The following is an 18,627-nucleotide window of genomic DNA, read 5'->3' on the forward strand; positions in this document are numbered from 1 at the left end:
ACTAGATTAGAGGCAGAAGAACTGCCAGAAGAGCTCACATTTTCTCTAAGCCCTTAGTTATTCAAGGCAAAATTAAGGGAAGAGATGATAGTCACAGGCGTTGTTTATAAGGTGGGGAGGGAGGGCACAAAACACTATTTAAATGGCCATTTCTTTAGGATTTAAGGAGCAACGAAGCTTGCTGTTTTCTGTTTTCGATCCGGTGTAATTCCTGCTCTGAGAGCTCCACTCGATGGAAAAGTCCCTGAAATACAAAATCCCCGGGCTGGTGGACACGATGGCTTCTCTACTGCTTTTGGAGCTCTAGGGCAGACGGTTATCCTGATGAATCCCTGAGTTTAAAATCTGAGCGCAATAAGTGGCTAGATCAAGAAAGCATTTACTTCACAGAGCGATTCGACCTCTGTCTTTTCTCTCTCCTCTCCTTTAGCACACACCCTACTCTGACCAAACAACAAAGCCAAGCGCTCTGACGCAAGAAGTTGAACCTGGGTCGTCCTCACCATGAGGAGGCTCCGACTGTTACAGAGGGATCACTGTACTTTTAGAAACAACTACCAAGTGCCCAGGTCTCTATCCACAAATCATTAATACACCAAGAGCTTAAAGAGAGGCAAGAGGACGCCGCTTGGCGGACAACAGACTTTGAGCGTCCCCTTCCCGTGGGTGCGTATGCTCTCCCTTCCCCTTTACTCATCCAGAATCCCGCCTCTGTCCAGTGTGGCTCCTCCAAGTCTCAGACCATTCCCTTCCCATTCAAAGAACTGGGCTTTCACCTGAGCACAAACCACTTTTTTATGGCAACAGGTTAAATATTACCTCAGACGGTTTTCTGTTAACATCTGTACATGTGTTAACTTTTTGACAATTGTTTTACTTTCTGTTTTATCCAATTCTGTATTTTTTCTCCTTAACGACATTAAAGTACCTTGAGGGTTAGAGGGCAGAGGGAGAGGTGAGGCATCATCTTGTGGAAAAACATGGGTGTTGAATATGGACTAACCTGTTTTTGTATCATGGCTCCATCCGTCTCTAATTATGCTGTCTTTAGAAGGGCTATACAGTCTCCCTAGGCTCAGTTTCTTCAACTGTCATGTGAAAATAATATCTATACCAGGTAAGGGTGTTGTGAGGCTTACAAGAATATCTATTTATAAATAAATACATATACTATACATATAATTATATATATTCTCTATTTTACATAGAATATATTACATACATATTTTAGATAGAATATATTATACATACTATTATATATATGGTATATACTATTCTACACACACACACACACACACACACACACACACACAATATATCTAAAGTGCCTAGGACATCGGAGATGGTCAATAAGCAGGAATGATACCGTTATGAAGAGTTCTGCCTGTTACTTTTTTGAAATCTCTATAGAAACTTTCTTTTTTTTAATCAGAAATGTTTTTAATGGAATGAAAATTAAAACAGAGCATCTCAAAATTTGTGGGTTTTGCTGATACAATTCCTGAAGGGGATTTATAGCTCTACATGGCTTCTAGCAGGAAGAAGAAAATGTTAAAATCAATGATAAAAACTTTCTCCTCAAAAAACAAAAAATCCAATTAAACAAAAAAAAATTGTAAGGACCTAAATAATAAGGATAAGAGTAAATACCGATGAAATAGAAAACAATCAATGGAGAAAATCAATGAAGACACAAGTTACTTCTTTGAAAAGGTTAGTAAAGTTGATAAGCCCGTGGCCAGACTGATCACGAAAATTAGACCAAAGTCACACATTACAAATACTGTGATGTGTGATTTTGGTCTAATTTTCTTCATGGGGAGAGGCTGCGTTGATAAAAATCTTCCACTCACGTAAATGACTTGAAAAGTTGAAGTTGCAATATATAAACTATATTGAAAAATGTGTACCCTTAACTAACAACAAAAACATAGAAGAGTGAATATGATGTGGGAAACAAAGGCAGAAGGAAATGGCGGATAAAATTAAATTTCCTTATAACCTGCAGCCCGTTGACAAATACTTGAGTCAGGCAGAACAAAACGTTTCTCCAGGAACTCCCTACCATTTTAATGCTAATACTTTGCTACAGGGAAAAACCACCTTAGCTTGACAATAGCTAGGCCTCCAGTATCCCGAGTGCGTCTTCTTTAGCATATGAAAATCTCACCGGAAACTTCCCCTGGACTTGACCTACCCCAGCTCCATAGTATATAACCGGTCTCTGCTCTTGGTCCCGGGCAGCTCTTCCTGCCCACGGGTCCTGTCCCCGCACTTTAATGAAATCACCTTTTTGCACCAAAGACGTCTTCAAGGATTCGTTCTTGGCCATTGGCTCTGGACCGCGCGAATGACATTATCACCCCCCACAACCTCATTAAATATAGCAAAATGTTAATAAGTATTAAATATAGATGATGGGTGTTTGGATGTTACACTTTCTACATGTTTGTTTTTAAAATTTTTGTGTGATAGAAGGTCAAATAGTAAAAGCAATATATATATATATATATTATATACACACACATATGTATATATACATATATACATGTACATATATACACATATATACATACATATATGTGTGTGTGTATATGTATATATATATATATATATATATATATATGAAAAAAGGAGGCGGATGCATTATTAATTTTTAATAGGCTTATATAGTACACAAATGTTTGGTGATGATTTTCAAGTCTTTTGTATCTATTTAATAAAAAATTAAAAAAAATTAAAAACCATCGTGTACTATCACATTCATAGAGCTAATGATAAAAATGACACAAATCAATATGAAAAATATTGAACAAATGTAATAAATCTTAGTAAACATAAGATGAAAATAAATACACTCTCAGATATAAATTGTATAAAACTTGCTGCTCTAGAGCAAGGCACGCTTATACGTGCCTTACTTAATACGGGACCCATGTCCGGACTGTTTCCCGGATTGGCCGCCAGGGGATGCTAAAGAGTAATATTCCCTGGAACAAGACAAAGGTAAAAAATCATTCAACTCGACTCTAAAAAGTTCAGAGTCATGCTCATTTCGACACCACCCGGAGGCCTGGGACCACAGATTTCAGCAGGTCTGTTTGTCCTGTGGTGAGGACCATGCCTTGCCACAGGGGTGGAGCTCTCTGGAACCAGCACAAGTGAGAGGCCGATGTTAGCACCTCAATGTGGCATCTTGGAATCCCTGGACACTGGGCTCAGGCTGTGTCACAGCTGACAGTTTTCACAACTGCTCTCCCAGGAGCTGTAAAGCATGGGGCAGCAATGGAAGATTCTTATCTAGGCTTCTACTTCCTTTTTTTCTGGTGACTTCCCATACACTGAGACTTACTTCCAATACATACTTAACAGCATCAGCACATTCTGGGAAAAATATGGAGCAGCAGCTGAATAGCTAGCCTAGAAAATTATTTCTAGCCTTAAAGTACACCCCAGGCCACACTCTTTATGTACATATATAATGCAATAAGGGTGGTTTGCACTGTGTTTTAACTCTGTATGCCTCGTCTATTCATATGTTCATCCTGCTTGAGAGTAAAATATTTGAGGGCAGGGCTTTGTCAGATCTCCTCGTACTCAAAAAGAATGTCTTTTTTTTTTTTTTTTTTTTTTTTTTCAGGGCACCTAGGTGGCTCAGTTGGTTAAGCGTCCAACTTCTACTCAGGTCATGATCTCGCGGTTCATGAGATCGAGCCCCACATGGGGCTCTGTGTTCACAGCTCAGGGCCTGGAGCCTGTTTCTGATTCTGTGTCTCCCTGTCTCTCTGCCCCTCTCTGTCTCGTGCTCTGTCTCTCTCAAAAATAAATAAATAAATGTTAAATTTTTTTTAAAAAAAGAATGTTTTTCTTCAATAATTGTTTGAAGTACTTTAACCCATTAATTTAATACATTCTCACAACAACCTTGCGAAGCACTATTATTAATCCTATTTAAAAATTGCTTTTAACGTTTATTCATCTCTCATCTCTGAGAGACAGAGCATGAGCGGGAAAGGGGCAGAGAGAGGGAGACACAGAATCTGAAGCAGGCTCCAGGCTCTGAGCTGTCAGTACAGAGCCCGACGCAGGGCTTGAACTCATGAGCTGAGAGATCATGACCTGAGCTGAAGTTGGACGCTCAACCGACTGAGTCACCTAGGCGCCCCAATCATTAACCCTATTTAAAACTGAGAAAACCAAGACTCAAGGATGATTGGTCAGAGGGGACTAGCGGAGACCAAGCAAGGGCTGGGATGTTACTCTTTGCGGTGATGTGACAAGGCTCAGAGAGGGGCAGCTACTTGCTCAAGGTCTTGTTCATAGATGGAGGCAAAGAGGGGCTGACTCCTGCTGGCCCTGTACTCTCGCCACGCTTTGCAGGTGGATATGCTCCAGTGTAGAAACCACACGTGTGTAAAGTTCCAAGATACACGGTAGAGTCTTCTAACCAGACAAGAAAAGAGATACTGCCTTTTCACGCTGGCTCTAGGGGTCACACGCTTCACAGCTGGCACGATCTGCTCTGAACATTCCCACGCATAACAACGCGCTGGCCTCCCACGAGAGTGACACGGAGCATCTCAGGATCACCAGACCGTGTGACAGAGGGCTCCATCACTGGAGACTACCTGATGGCCGTGCTTCTATTTCCCCGGGTGCCCCACCCCACATCACACCTCCTGGTCTAATCTGGTTGTTACTGGCAAACTCTCCAATCAATTGTCCTTAGGACACACAGTAGCCTGTGTGAAAGCCACTTATGCTCAGTTACAGACTTTTTTTTTTTTTAAACATGCTCATTTTTAGTTCTGGGGTTTATCTGGAGAGAGAACTGAGATCAGAAATACAGAAAAGCACACAATGTGTGGGAGGTGAAATGCCATGGTCGTTTGCGAGGCCTGTCTGGAGCTGCTGGTTGTGATTTACTGAAAAGAAAATGAAATTCATGTCTGTCATCCATCTTGCTGAAATGTCACGCCGAGTGCAACTCGAGTAGTAGGGAGGTCTGAAGGAGGTGCCTACAAATCACCTGCTAGACCTTTTTGGTCTCTGATTTAAGAGCCATGTGTATGCTGCAGACAAACAAAACTCTTGGTCCATGGGCCAACGGGGAATATGCTGGGGGCACAGAAATACATAACTCCAGGGAACCAACCCTTAATTTCTGCACAGGAACTAACTCCCTTCTCTGCCACAATGCCATGAATGGGGTCCAAGAGTTCCAAATCGGAAACACAGCACATATTACCAAAATGTCGTATCAACGTCTGTTGCCATGCCTACCCATAGGAAACCTTTATCAAGGATTTGTTATGGGATGAGCATCCGGTGATGTATGGACTAGGTGAATCATTACATTGTACCTCTGAAACTAATATCACACTGTATGTTAACTGCAGTGGAATTAAAATGAAAAACAAACAAACAAACAACAAGATTTGTTATGATACCGGATGATGGATGGGAAGGGTGATCCAAGAAGGGCGCAGTAACCACGTAAATGTTATCAGAACCTCGGTGAATAACTCTGTGTTCCTCTCTTTATTAAAGATTTGCCAGTCAGTGCGAAAACGCACCTCTAGCTGAAGAACAACAACAACGACAAAAACCCATGCCACTCTTTCTCTAATAAGGAAACTGCTCAGTATTTACAACGGTGAGTCAGGCCTCTTTGGCACGTCAAAACTGTGGAGGTAATTTTAATTCTCACAGGGTCGGGTCTACAGTTACTTGAGCGGTTCACGGTTGACATCGAGAGCAGCAGACCAGAAAGGAAGGTATAAAATACAAATGGGTCATTCGCTGTCAACGTTTTGGTGGGCAAAGAGGCTGAAACTTGAGAAAACTGCCATCTGTTTTTCTTGTCTTTCCTTACACCAACAAATTGGTAATAGGCTTTCTGCTGAAAGCGTTAAGGGAAGCAGGAAACACCAACAACAAAAGACGGCTCAGACTGGTACACTAGGGGCACGTCGTGTAGGATATCCTCAAAAGCCGGAGTCCTTCACGCTTCTGCGTGCAGAAGACAAACAAAACCAGTGGGCATGGGGCTACTTCACGTTCTTTGGATTTTCTTCTTTAAATTGGCCAGGCATTTAGTTAGTTCATCTTCTTATCTAGAGAGCATTTAGATAGCATTTGTACTTCCTCCCATTTATAGGTACCTGAAGGTCCATATATGAAACTCAAAATGCCCTGTGCGTTCTTAAAATGCAGACTCAATGTTTGAACCTTGAAGGTGAATGTTCATTTCCCCCCCGCCCCCAAACGTGGCTTGGCCACTTCTTGCTGGAGCACAAATGCATTGAATCAGATACCAGGCTCCCTCTAACCTCTGTTCCATGCCGAGAGGTGGGAAAGCTTAGCTACACGATGGCTAATAACAGACTCAGTGTCTGGATGGCCCCAGGAGCCTCTGGACAACTTATGCGCTGAGAAGAAGCCAGCCCCTTTTTGCATTTTCAGGAAGGCCAACGGAGCAGAGAGGACGCCCTCCACCCCGTGCTGCTCTGTGAACACTGGGCTTGGCCGTGACTCCACGGGCCAGATGCCCCCAGGCCTGGCACACCGAATTTCCCATCAAGGGCCAACGTGGAACAGCGCTGTGGCCCTGCCTCCCTCTTATCTGAAATGTGCAGAAATTTCAGAACTCGGCCATTTCATCCCTAAAACGCAAACAATCTCCCATTCTCTTCAAAGCGCTCACCTTTAAAATGTTCCTTTAGGTCATTTTCTATCTCTTTTACATAACTTTCCCTTTTGAAATCAAGGTTACTAAATCACTCTTCCCAGACTGATTTCTTTCACACCTAAAAAAAAAAAGTATCAGCTTGGCTCCCAGAGCATTAGATGCTGCTGCTGGAGACTCTGCAGGATCTTCTGAAAATCGAACGAAATCTCTAACCCCAGACCCAAACTTAAACGCGCACATCCACCCACACACACACACACACACACACACACACCCCGATCACCACTACCGCCCTCCCCTCCAGCAAGAAGCCCCCGGACATTCACCAGACGTGGCCTCACCTTTCTGGAGAAATACTGGGTAGACACGGCAAGGGCCTGGAAGCCGCACACGGCCCTCCGCAGCTCCGCCTGGACCAGGACCAGCTGCCTGGCCTGCTGCTGGCACCTGTCCTTCAGCCGCTGCACCAGCTGCCGCTCGGCTTCGCGCACCTGCAGGTCCGGCTTGGGGGAAAAGCCATTTCGGGGAGCCGCTGTCCTCTGTTTGGGGTATCCTGCAGGGGAAAAACAGTCACTTGTGGAAGAACATCCACCCCCAGCGTGACAACCGCTCTTCGGTGCCGAAGGATTTCATTAAGGGCAGGTGGCCGAGAGGGCACCGCTCATGGTTTGTCATTTCAGGCGCTGAAAGGGGAAAAAAAAAAAAACCAAAAAACCGGACGGGGACTTAAAACATTTGCTCTGTTTACGAGGTTCTCAGTGCAGAGTTTCATCTCAGGAAAAGAATGACAGACAACATTGCCAGATTCCTTCCAGCTCCCTGCATTTCTTCTAGGTTTGCTTAGAGAGACTGATGCAGGGTTTTTTCTTTTTTCTTTTTTTTTTTCTTCAAGGGATTACTCTGTGAAAATGTCTCATGGGAAATGAATCAGTCAATCTAGGTTGAACTCAGAGTTATAAGCTGGCACCCTTCTAATTGGGCATCCAGGAGCAATGCCTACATGCCCCTTCTCTCCCTCACTGTGGTTGCTCTCTTTGGTGGCAGGGTCAGTGGCCTCTGCTCCAGGGATTTCTGGCTTTAAATTCCTATGACATCAATGTTCCCCAAAATACTCCCCCCATGTGACCACTCATGCCACCTCCAGAGCTAAAAGGTCCAGTCCAAGCCACCAGAACCTCTCAGCTTTTAACGCAAAGCCTTTCTTCTTTTACTTCTTCTTCTTCTTCTTCTTCTTTTTTTTTTTTACTTCTTTGACTGCACAACAGCCAGAATGATCTTTGTGACTACAAAACAGCTCTTGACCTGCATGGACCCCTCACTGCGGTGGTGCTCCACTGTGGTATAAAAAAAGTGCTCATTTCTTCCCCTGGCCCACAAACCCTCCGAGATCCTGCTCCTGGATCCAGGCAAACACTATGTGTGGGGAGGCCACTGAAGAAGGAACCAGAAACTCCACCTGGAGCTGGGAACGGGGTGGGGGAGGCTTTCAGGACTGTAACTATTAGGTTGACGCTTCGGGGAGTAAAGGCAAGGCTCCAGGGAAGGGCTCAGAGACAGGCACTGCATCATGGTCTAGACCCAAGGGTAAGCGGGTGTCTTCCTCAGAACCCCCATGCTTCCTGGGTGAGCTGTAGACCAGCATGGCGGTGGTGGACGGTGGGCCTGGGTGCCCTAAGCACGTTCTTCCCTCTGCTCGGGGAGAGAACGTGACACAGACCCTGAGCACACAATCGTGAATAAGCTTCAACATTTCAAAAGTTCTTTCGTCTCCCCCCCTCCCCTCCAAAATATCAGGGAGTAACACAGAAGACACATCAGAAAACGGTCATCTCCTCAGTCCCCACTACACTGAGGCACAGCAGGTAACAGGCTTACTCTACTGAACACCCAAGTGGCCTCATCTTTCAAGGGGAAAAGACGGTTAACTGATCTAAATGCTTCTGATTGTTGACGTAACGGTAACCACGCTAATTTTAATGAAATCTTCCCCTTAAGAAATCATCTGAGATCACAATGCAACCTCACATATGTCTTAGACTATTATGGCTTAATGGAGTAGTAGAATGTGAAATTAATGCTCCCTTAAAACGGTCTTTATGACAGTGCTGTACAGAATAATCCAGGAAAGTCACTTGCTTGTTGGAGGCACATCAATCTTAATATGTGCTTAATCCTAACATTCTCAGTACTGATAACAAAAGAAAAATAATTACTAACAACACGTGGGAGGTTTTACTGCTGCCTGAATGAAACTCTAAGACACAGCCTAAGACCCAGGGTAGATTTTTTTCATGATGACTGTTTACCATTTTATTGGTGCGGCCGGTGATTTTATTGAAAAAAATTGTTTTCGTGTTTATTTATTTTTGAGAAACAGATAGACAGAGAGTGAGCAGGGGAGGGGCAGAGGGAGAGGGAGACACGGAATCCGAAGCAGGCTCCAGACTCTGAGCTGTCGGCACAGAGCGGGATGCGGGGCTCAAACTCACGAACTGTGAGATCACGACCTGAGTCGAAGTCGGACACTCAGCTGACTGAGCCACCCAGGCGCCCCACGTGTGGCTGATTGATCTTCTAAAACCCTCCAGTGTTTCATGGGACCACCAAACTGATGTTCTGAGCCCAGACAGAGGTTCCCCTAAGAACATCAGCACCTGGGATCAACACACAAGTGTGAAATCTGTGGCTTTCAGACGCCCAACTACCTTATGGAACCAATCTTCCTTTGGGATTCTTGGTCAGCTGTCCATCTGGCACCCAACAAAAACCAGTATCGTTTCTTGGGCTGTAGTTTCTATTAAGTATGTCGATAGTTAGCTCCCTGAAGTATTGTTCTGTCGCGTACTTTCCCGTCCACCCACGTGTCACACCGTCCCCAGGACCGTGCGTGAGGACAGCCGCACGGGCTCATCTACCATCTTGGAGACGGAGAGCTTATGCCGAAATGAAATGACTGCACGCAGCCAGCATCGCCTGTCTCGCAAAAGAACAAAAAACAAAAAACAAAAGAAAAATGACTGAGGGTTTTGTTTGCTTGTACTATCTTGTTCTAAAAGCCAGCACGTAATGGAGCTAAAATACCAATCGGCTTAGGAAGTAAGGGGGTGAGGCAGCATGAGGGAAAACTTCCGGAAGGCAGCGATCACGTGTTGCTCATGGAGAACACGCTTGGCACTGACAGGAGGTGTGCTGAGGTGCCTCACTTCTGACCTCTTACACCCGTGTTTGTCTGGAGGAGCCGGAGAAATGCTTTAAATGGGGGAGGGGGGGCATGCCATGTCCCCTGAGGACACCTCCAGGTGCTGGAAGGCTTTGTTATCACCTCCTTCCCTACTCCTTGCAGTATTTATATATAGCTTCTACGGTGGTCGGAGCTTCCAAGCAGGCAGATATGCCACTGGCCTCTCTCCGCAATCAGGCGGAGCCTCTTAGGTGTGTTCGGCCTCTTTCCCCCAAAATCTGTCTCCTACCATAGCCTTCCGATTTCCACTCCATTGAACTAGGAAGCTGATTAATGAATAAAGACTTTCAAATGAGGCTTATTGATGGTTTTGGAGTCTTTAAATGAAGTGGAAAAGAGAGTAGCAATAACCAGTCTTTTAAGGAGTGCCCCTTATACACTTCCCAACTGTTAGTGAGCCTTATCCCCAAGGCCACTCTTCCATACGAAGTCTGTGAACAGAAATACCTAGACCAGTGTCTTGCCACGACCTATAGACAGAGATGATTTCACATGTACACTTCGTGTCGTATGTTTTGTGGGGATCCAAAATGTCTGACAGCTTTTACTGAGCACCTACTCTGTGAGGGACATAGGCAAAGTCCAGTGGGGAGGGCAAAGGAATGAGGCCCCGTCTGTGACGTGAGGCAATCCATTGTCCAGGGGCCCAGCCTGGATTTCAAGCTTCTGAGTCCTTGTCCAGGCCTCCTACCACTTCAGCAAGCTGCTGGCCCACTCCACAGCATCTCTGACAGATCTCACAGGTTTGGGGCACATTCTAAACCCAGAACACTCTCCCATTATCGTAATCTTGCCCCAATCACAATTTCTTTTCAGCCACCTAAGGGCCGGACAGAATCTGTGATCATCCCAGTGACATCTGGCAGCTCAGGGGAAAAAACCAGTAACCTTCTATTCTCACAAAGGTGAATGCAAGCCGCTTGCGTGCAAAGGCAGAGCACTGGGGAGAATGCAGCCCTTAAAAATGGAAAGAGAATATTAAAAATTCATCCGCAGCCATCCGCTCACTATCTAGAGGATTCTAATGGATGGAAAAGCTTGGTTTAATTTTAAAGCTGGAAGCTTAACTGACGTGATAAACAGTACAGCAGTGGAATCTGTGTATTTACAACATCAGAGAAGGCCCATGGCCTTAATCCCTGTAAATAAGAAGGACAGGACACAGCTTAGATAGATAGCCTTCTGACTTAGGGAAAAGCACTTCATGAGTTTGGCCAACATCCTAGCAGAAAGGAAATCTGTTTCTTGCACACTGGCACCAGCAGGACCCCCTAGGTAGCACATCTGCCCAGTTCTTTGTGGTCTTGGATAGGCTCTATGTTCCTGAAGCAGATCTAAATTTATTCCAGAAAATTCTGCCACATAACACAGTATTTTCCGACTTAGTCCTGGCACTTGCTGGCCTGAGGTTGGCTAAGGGCGGGGAAGGTGAAGAACAAATGACAGGAGGGTGGTGGGACATTTCCTTCGAGCCAGTCCTGAGCACGGGTGAGGGCAGGAATTACTAAACTGGGTACCGACCTGCTATGCTCTAGAAAGGAGAGGTTTCCATCTCCCATTCCAAGGAAGGAGTGGATTCTTTTCTATATTGATGGATAAGTGAACAACAACAACAAAAATCCCCAGAAGTTATAATCAGGGTTTCTGAAGCCAACTATAAAAATTTGTTACTATAATCCCTTCTTCTAGACAAAATAAAGAGTGACATAAAAATATTCTCATCTTCGGGAAATTTCTTAGTACTTATAAGAGGTATAGGTAGCAAGGTAAATCTGAACTTCTTTCTCCAAGGGTGAAAATATCATGGTTTAATAGTACTATAGCAATTGCTAAATTTTGATATTCAAAAATGTAACTACTTTCGGCCAAGATGGAGTGAGAAGGATCAGACTTACCTTCTGATCTAAAACAAACCCAAAAAACTCAGCCCAAATATATAAGACAATGGTTTTTAAGACATCAACATTAGGCAATGAAGTACGGGGATCCTGAGCCAGAAAGCAAAGGAGGTGATCCCTATAATTGCCTCAGCCTATTTCCTGGAATGACTTTCCAGGCTGTGGCATGAGTCAGGGAACCCATGTGGGGCCTGGTGGTTACCCCAAGTTGAGAGAACGGAGCTGGGGGTTCAGGGAGCTGAGGGCTCAGAGGTCACAAGGCAGATTTAGCAGAGAGAACGTCACTCCACAGAGAGAGCACTCTGGACACGCGCAGAGGGTCCCCTCGAGTCTTTGGCCAAGTTCTGATCATTGCATGCCTGGGAAGAGAGGGTCCAAGACCAGGGAAAGAATTCCCCAAATGACTGCAGGAAACGATTCCTCAGAGCTCACGGAGGCTCAGAATTTGTTCCTGTTCCCATCAGCCAGAATGGAAAACCTTGTAATTCAGGGGGCAATGGACAGTATACCCAAAAGGGTCTTGGCTGTAATACAGTAAAATTAGCTCTGGACTGATCACTAGTTGGGACCTGCATAACAAAGCCAACAACCAAGCCCCAAAATAACTGAACTCTTTGCAAGTAACATAGTTTTATTTAAGAACAAAGCTTAAGAATATTCATAGGAATTAAAAATCCACTACCCAACAAGGAAAAATTTACAATGTCTGGCATCTAAAAAAACTCTCAGGCACGGAAATAAGCAGGGACATATAACCCATAAGGAGGAGAAACGCAATGAAGTGAGGCCCACAAGAAATGATGCAGATGATTAACAGTTATTTGTGACTGCATTCCATATGTTCAAGAAGCGAGTGGAACGACTGAATATGTCAAGTAGAAACAAAGCAATTTAGGGAAAAAAAGGCCTAAATAAAAATTCTTGAGATTGGAAACTCAAATGTCTGAAGACAAAAAATACACAGAATGGGATTAAGAGTAGATTTAGACATGACATAAGGAAAGATTGTAACATGAATGTTCATAGCAGCATTATCACAGCAGCCCCAACACTGGATACAACCCAAATGTCCATCAATTGATGAATGTAAATTATCGAATGTGATATATCCATGTAATGGAATATTATTCAGCCGAAACTAAGAATAAAATACCGCCTCATGCTTTAACATGAATGAGCCTCAAAAACATTTATGCAAAGTCAAAGAAGCCAATACAAAAGGTCACACACATGTTGTACGATTCCATTTATATGAACTGTCCAGAATAAGCAAACCCATAAAACAGAAAGTACACTGATGGCTGTCAGGGGCCCTACGAGCTGAAAGTGGTCCCCGACTCTAAACAGGAACCTCAGTCTTATAACGACAGTGAACTGGTTCTACCGACAACCTGAATGCATTTGAAAGTGGCTTTTTCCTCCAGAGCCTCCGGTCAAGAACTGAGCCCCGCTGACATATGATTTCAGCCTTGTGATACTTTGAACGGAGAACCCACAGAAGCCACACCTGGACGTCTAACCTACAGAACTGTGACCAGTAGAACAAACAAATGGGTGCTATTTTTTTAAAAAAGAAAGAAAGAAAGAAAGAAAAAGTAAAGGAAAATTAGTAAGAGAAACTATCCAAAATGAAACACTCAGAAAAAAAAGAGTGAAAGAAACAAACAATGTTATCCGTTTGGACAGGAGCTGTGAATCAACTTCAAGTGGCCTGATGTGTATACAGTTGGAGTCCCTGAAGAGGAGGGGTCAGGCCTGAACGTGTCTGAGGAAATGATAGGCAACCCACCTTCAAACCGTATGAAAACTGTATACCCACAGATCTAAGATTCACAGCAAACCTCAAGCACAAAAACCACGAAGGGAAGGACACCAAGGTATAGCGTAATCATGTTGCTCACAACCGGTGCTGAAGAGAACAGCTCTCAAACAGCCAGAGAAGATGCCTTATGTACAGAGAAACAAAGATAAGGAGAGCCGTGGAAACACATCTTTAAATACTTCAGAGGGGGGAAAATGCCAACTTGAATTCTGAACACAATAAAAGTATCTATGAAAAATGAAGGTACACAAACACAGAAAGATCCCACCACCAGAAAAGCTCTGCCACCAAGAAGGTCAGAGAAAATCCTGTAGGTAGAAGAACAATGGGACCAGCTGGGAATCTGGGTCTCCAGAGAGAATGACAACTACAGGGATAAGTCTAAAAGACTTTTTTCTCATTGAAATCTCCTAGAAAGAAAACAGCATCGACAGTCAACAGGAACAGTGCAGTGCTGGTTTAGGACACACGTGGAAGGAAAGTGTTGGAATACAGGAGCACACATGTCAGGAGAGGGACATAAGTGTACAGTTGGGAGATTCTTACATAGTTGAGCCTTGAGCAATGCAGGGGTGAGGGGTAACAGCCCCCTGTGCAGTTGAAAATCCACAGATAACTTTTGACTCCCCCCTCCTCCAAACTTAACTGCTGAGAGACTACTGTTGACTGGAAGCCTTTCTGATGTCACAGTCAACTGATTAACACATAGTTTGTGTGTTGTATGTATCCAACATTGTAGTCTTACGATACAGTAAGCTAGAGAAAAGAAAATGTCATTAAGAAAATCATAAGGAAGAGGAAATATACTTATAATACTGTACTGTATCTACTGAAGAAAATTCATGTGTAAGGGGACCTGCACAGTTCTAACCCATGTTGTTCAAGGATCAACTGCATTATATGTGAAGTGACATGACATTGCCTCAAGGCAGAATGTGAAAAGTTAAAGACAAAAACTAGGAACCCTAAAGCAACCACTAAAATAACCCAATAAGATACAGATCTCTAAGACATCAATAAAGGGGACGAATGGAATAATAAAAAATTAATTAATATAAAAGAAGGTAGCAAAATAGGGAAAAAACGAAAAACCAATATGTGAGATGGCTAGGAAATAATAGGCAGACAGTAGAGTTAATCCCAATCAAATCCATAACATTAAATGTCCATCAAAGGCAAAGCTTTCAGATTAGAGAAGAATACAAGAGCCAATTATATGCTGCCTGTAAGAAACCCACTTAAAAATAGAGAGACACCAGGTGACAGGGAGAAGTGTGCAAGGAGGTACAACCATGCTGAACTAATGGAAGGCTGGAGTGGGACAACTAATACTGAATAAAGTGGATTTCAGGGAAAAGCATATTACCAGGAATAAACAGGGTCATTTCCTAATAATACAGTGGGCAACTCATCAAAATGATAAATGGCTCTAAAGGTTTAAGTACCTAATAGCAGAGCTTCAAAATGCAGGAAGCAAATAATGATAGAACCAGAAGGAGAAATGGACAAGTCCACAATTATACTCTGAGATTTCAACAGCCTTCTCTCAATTCCGAAGAGAACATGTAGACAGAAAATCAGTAAGGATATAGAATACTTGAATTATGCTATCAGCCAACTTGACCCATGACATCTGTAGAATGCTTCACACATACGGTGGACTAGACATTTTCTCAAGTGTGTGTGAGTCATTTAGCGAGACAGACCTTGTTGTGAGTCATAAAACACGTCTCAGTTCATTTAGAAGGATCCAGATAATCCAAAGTATATTCTCCAACCACGATGGGATTAAATTAGAAGTCAAATCAGAGAGATCTGGAAAGTCCCAGATATCTGCAAACACACTTCAAAATAATCATGAGTTAAGAAGAAGTCACAAAAGGAAATTTAAAAATAGTTTGAACCCAATGAAGATGAAACCCAGCACATCAAAATTTGTGCACTATAACTGAAGCAATGCATAAAGGGAAATTTATTGTACTAAACACACACATTAGAAAACGAAGAAAGATTTTATTTTTTATTTTTTTATATTAAATTTTTTCACTGTTTATTTATTTTTGAGACAGAGAGCATGAACAGGAGAGGGGCAGAAAGAGAGGGAGACAGAATCTGAAACAGGCTCCAGGCTCTGAGCTGGCAACTCAGAGCCCAACACGGGGCTCGAACTCACGAACCGTGAGATCGTGACCTGAGCTGAAGTGGGACGCCTAACTGACTGAGCCATCCGGGCACCCTTAAAAAGAAGAAAGGTTTTAAACTAATGATATTAGCTAGTTAAACCCCACATAAACAGAGTAAAATAAATCATAAAGATCAGAGTAGAAATTTGTTGCATGTTACTCTGCAAAAAAAAAAAAGTGAAGCCACACCTCCCTCACACAGTGTACGAAAGCTAACTCAAATGGATCACAGGCTTAAAAATAAAGCCTGGAACTCTAAACCTTTCAGAAGAAAATGTAGGAGAAAATCTTCATGGTCTAGGGTGATGCAAAGATTTTTTTAAGATAACCCCAAAAGCATAGTCCATAAAAGAAAAAATTGTGGACTTCGGGAAACTTAAGAATGTGTATTTTTCTTTTTTAAAAAAATTTTTTTTTCAACATTTATTTATTTTTGGGACAGAGAGAGACAGGGCACGAACGGGGGAGGGACAGAGAGAGAGAGGGAGACACAGAATCGGAAACAGGCTCCAGGCTCTGAGCCATCAGCCCAGAGCCTGACGCGGGGCTCGAACTCACGGACTGTGAGATCGTGACCTGGCTGAAGTCGGACGCTTAACCGACTGCGCCACCCAGGCGCCCAAGAATGTGTATTTTTCAAAAGCTCTTCTGGGAGAACGCAAAATAAGTCACAGATTGTGGGGGGAATGTATACATATACACATATATACATATAAAACCCTTCAAAATTCAGTAAGATGAAAAACCAATAAAAACTATAAATTTTTGAATATTTTACCGAAGAGTATGTACAGATGTCAAATAAACATAAAAAGATGCTCCACATCGTAACATCATTCGTTATTAGGGAAATGCAGATTAAAACCGTGTAAGATACGGGGTGCCTGGGTGACTCAGTCAGTTGAGTCTGACTCCTGATTTCAGCACAGGTTATGATCTTGTGGTTCATGAGATCAAGCCCCGCACTGGGCTCTGTGCTGACAGTGCAGACACTGCTTGCGATTCTCTCTCTCTCTCTCTCTCTCTCTTTCTCTCTCTGCCCCTCCCCGCCTCTCAAAATAAATAAATAAACTTTAAATCTACACAAGATACCATTATACACCTATTACAGTGTCTATGATTTAAAAAAATGGCCATACCACCTATTGGCAAAAAAAAAAAAAAAAAAAATGTGAAGGAACTGGGTCTCTCGCACACACTACCACTGGGAATATAAAACGGTACAACCACCTCGAAAAACAGTTTGGAAAGCCTTTTAACATTTTTAGAAGGTTAAACAAATAACTACCGTATGACTCAGGCATTCCACTCCTAGATACTTCCCAAGAAAATCAGAAGCAGAGGTCCATACCAAGACTTGTACCAACATGCATAGCAGTTTTGTTTACAAGAGCCAAATCCTTGGAGGAAAAGCCCAAAGATGCATGGATAAGTAATGGATCAACCGCGGTATCCACGCACTGGAACTTTACTCAAAGTAATCAAGCTGAGTAAAAGCAGCCAGAGAAAAGTAGAGTGCATACGACATGATTCCATTTATAGAAAGTTTTAGAAAATGCAAACTCATCTATATAGGGACAGAACGGGGACTGGGGTGGGGTGCAGAGGGGTTAGGGGGTTAGGATTCCCAAGGGGCACCGGGATGGTGGATATATTTGCTATCTGGATTGTGGTGATGGTCTCTCGTGTGCATACGTGTCAAAATGTATCAAAATGTTTGCTTTACAAATGTGTGTTTTCCTATTTATTAGTATTACGGTAACACCACAAATTTCCTTTTGTTTCCTATTTATTTGGTATAAATATTTCCTTTCATGTTTAACCTTTTAGTATTCTTACATTTAGATGTGTGCTTTGTAAGCAGTCTGAAACTAGATTTCACAGCATCTCACATGCATCTAATAAATGCTCTTTGACTGTTCAATAGGTGCCCGTTTCACAGTCATTGCAGGCATTTAAATAAATTAATACATTTAAAGAGGTTAGGACAGTACCTGGTACCCCGGTTTACAGTAAGAACTCAAACAGTAACTCCTATGACTGCTACAATTTTTGTGCTTACAGAAAATCTTGTGAGGTTACACTCCATTCTGTTCTACACAGGGGTTAATGCCTACCGTATCAACTTCCATGATAAATGGTTTTCGACTCTCAACTGATGTTACCTCGTTTCTTCATATCTGAAGGTAAATAAATGTCTTCCTCATTGACAAAATTGCAAGGGTTTGATGGCTGTTGGTTTTCTATCTTTCTCTTTTTAGAAGCTATTATTATCTCTTGAGGTCAGATCTTCAAAGGCTGTGTCATTATAAATTACTTCTACGCAGAGAAGACTCTACCTCTTCAAAGCCCGATAACATTTCATTTTTTAACATAAAATGATGCCAACGGCCGGTTCATTTCGTCTAGAGTCAGAACACATCGGTGTACAATCACGTGTATCACAGGGGCCGGCACTGCTCATCAACGACATTTGAACAAAATGAATGACAAGTTCAAGCCTACTCCCTGAATGAACGAACACCCTTCGCACTTCTTAAATACCTGGTGAATGAAGCTTGGTGGTTGCAGCCACTGTTCTCTTAGGAGACGAAACAGCGGGTTTATTAGCATCTTGATCTTTTTGTACTTCTTTCTTGGATCCTAATCAGAGTTTAAAAAGAGAAAAAAAGAAAATGAGCAAGTTACAACTCAAACAGTAACACCAGTCGTTTGTCGAAAGGGAGGTTTAACAAAAGGCAAACGGAACAAAATAACATTTCGGTGATTTGTCGCTATGGTCACCACCCCCT

General features: G+C 42.9%; 1 protein-coding gene across 2 annotated transcripts in view; it reads right to left on the reverse strand.

Moving 5' to 3' along the window:
- The window catches only part of MTUS2 (microtubule associated scaffold protein 2), a 373,877-nt gene that overhangs the window by 125,886 nt on the left and 229,364 nt on the right, over positions 1-18,627 (reverse strand). For both annotated transcript variants that reach the window (XM_058688745.1, XM_058688736.1), the window contains exons 5-6: positions 18,380-18,478; positions 7,033-7,244 (exon numbers count right to left, since the gene is read on the reverse strand). In XM_058688745.1, the coding sequence (XP_058544728.1) occupies positions 7,033-7,244; positions 18,380-18,478 (311 nt within the window). The remainder of the gene's footprint in view (positions 1-7,032; positions 7,245-18,379; positions 18,479-18,627) is intronic.

This window comes from Neofelis nebulosa, chromosome 1 (assembly GCF_028018385.1).
Source record: "Neofelis nebulosa isolate mNeoNeb1 chromosome 1, mNeoNeb1.pri, whole genome shotgun sequence".
In the NCBI taxonomy this organism is placed as follows: Eukaryota; Metazoa; Chordata; class Mammalia; order Carnivora; family Felidae; genus Neofelis; species Neofelis nebulosa.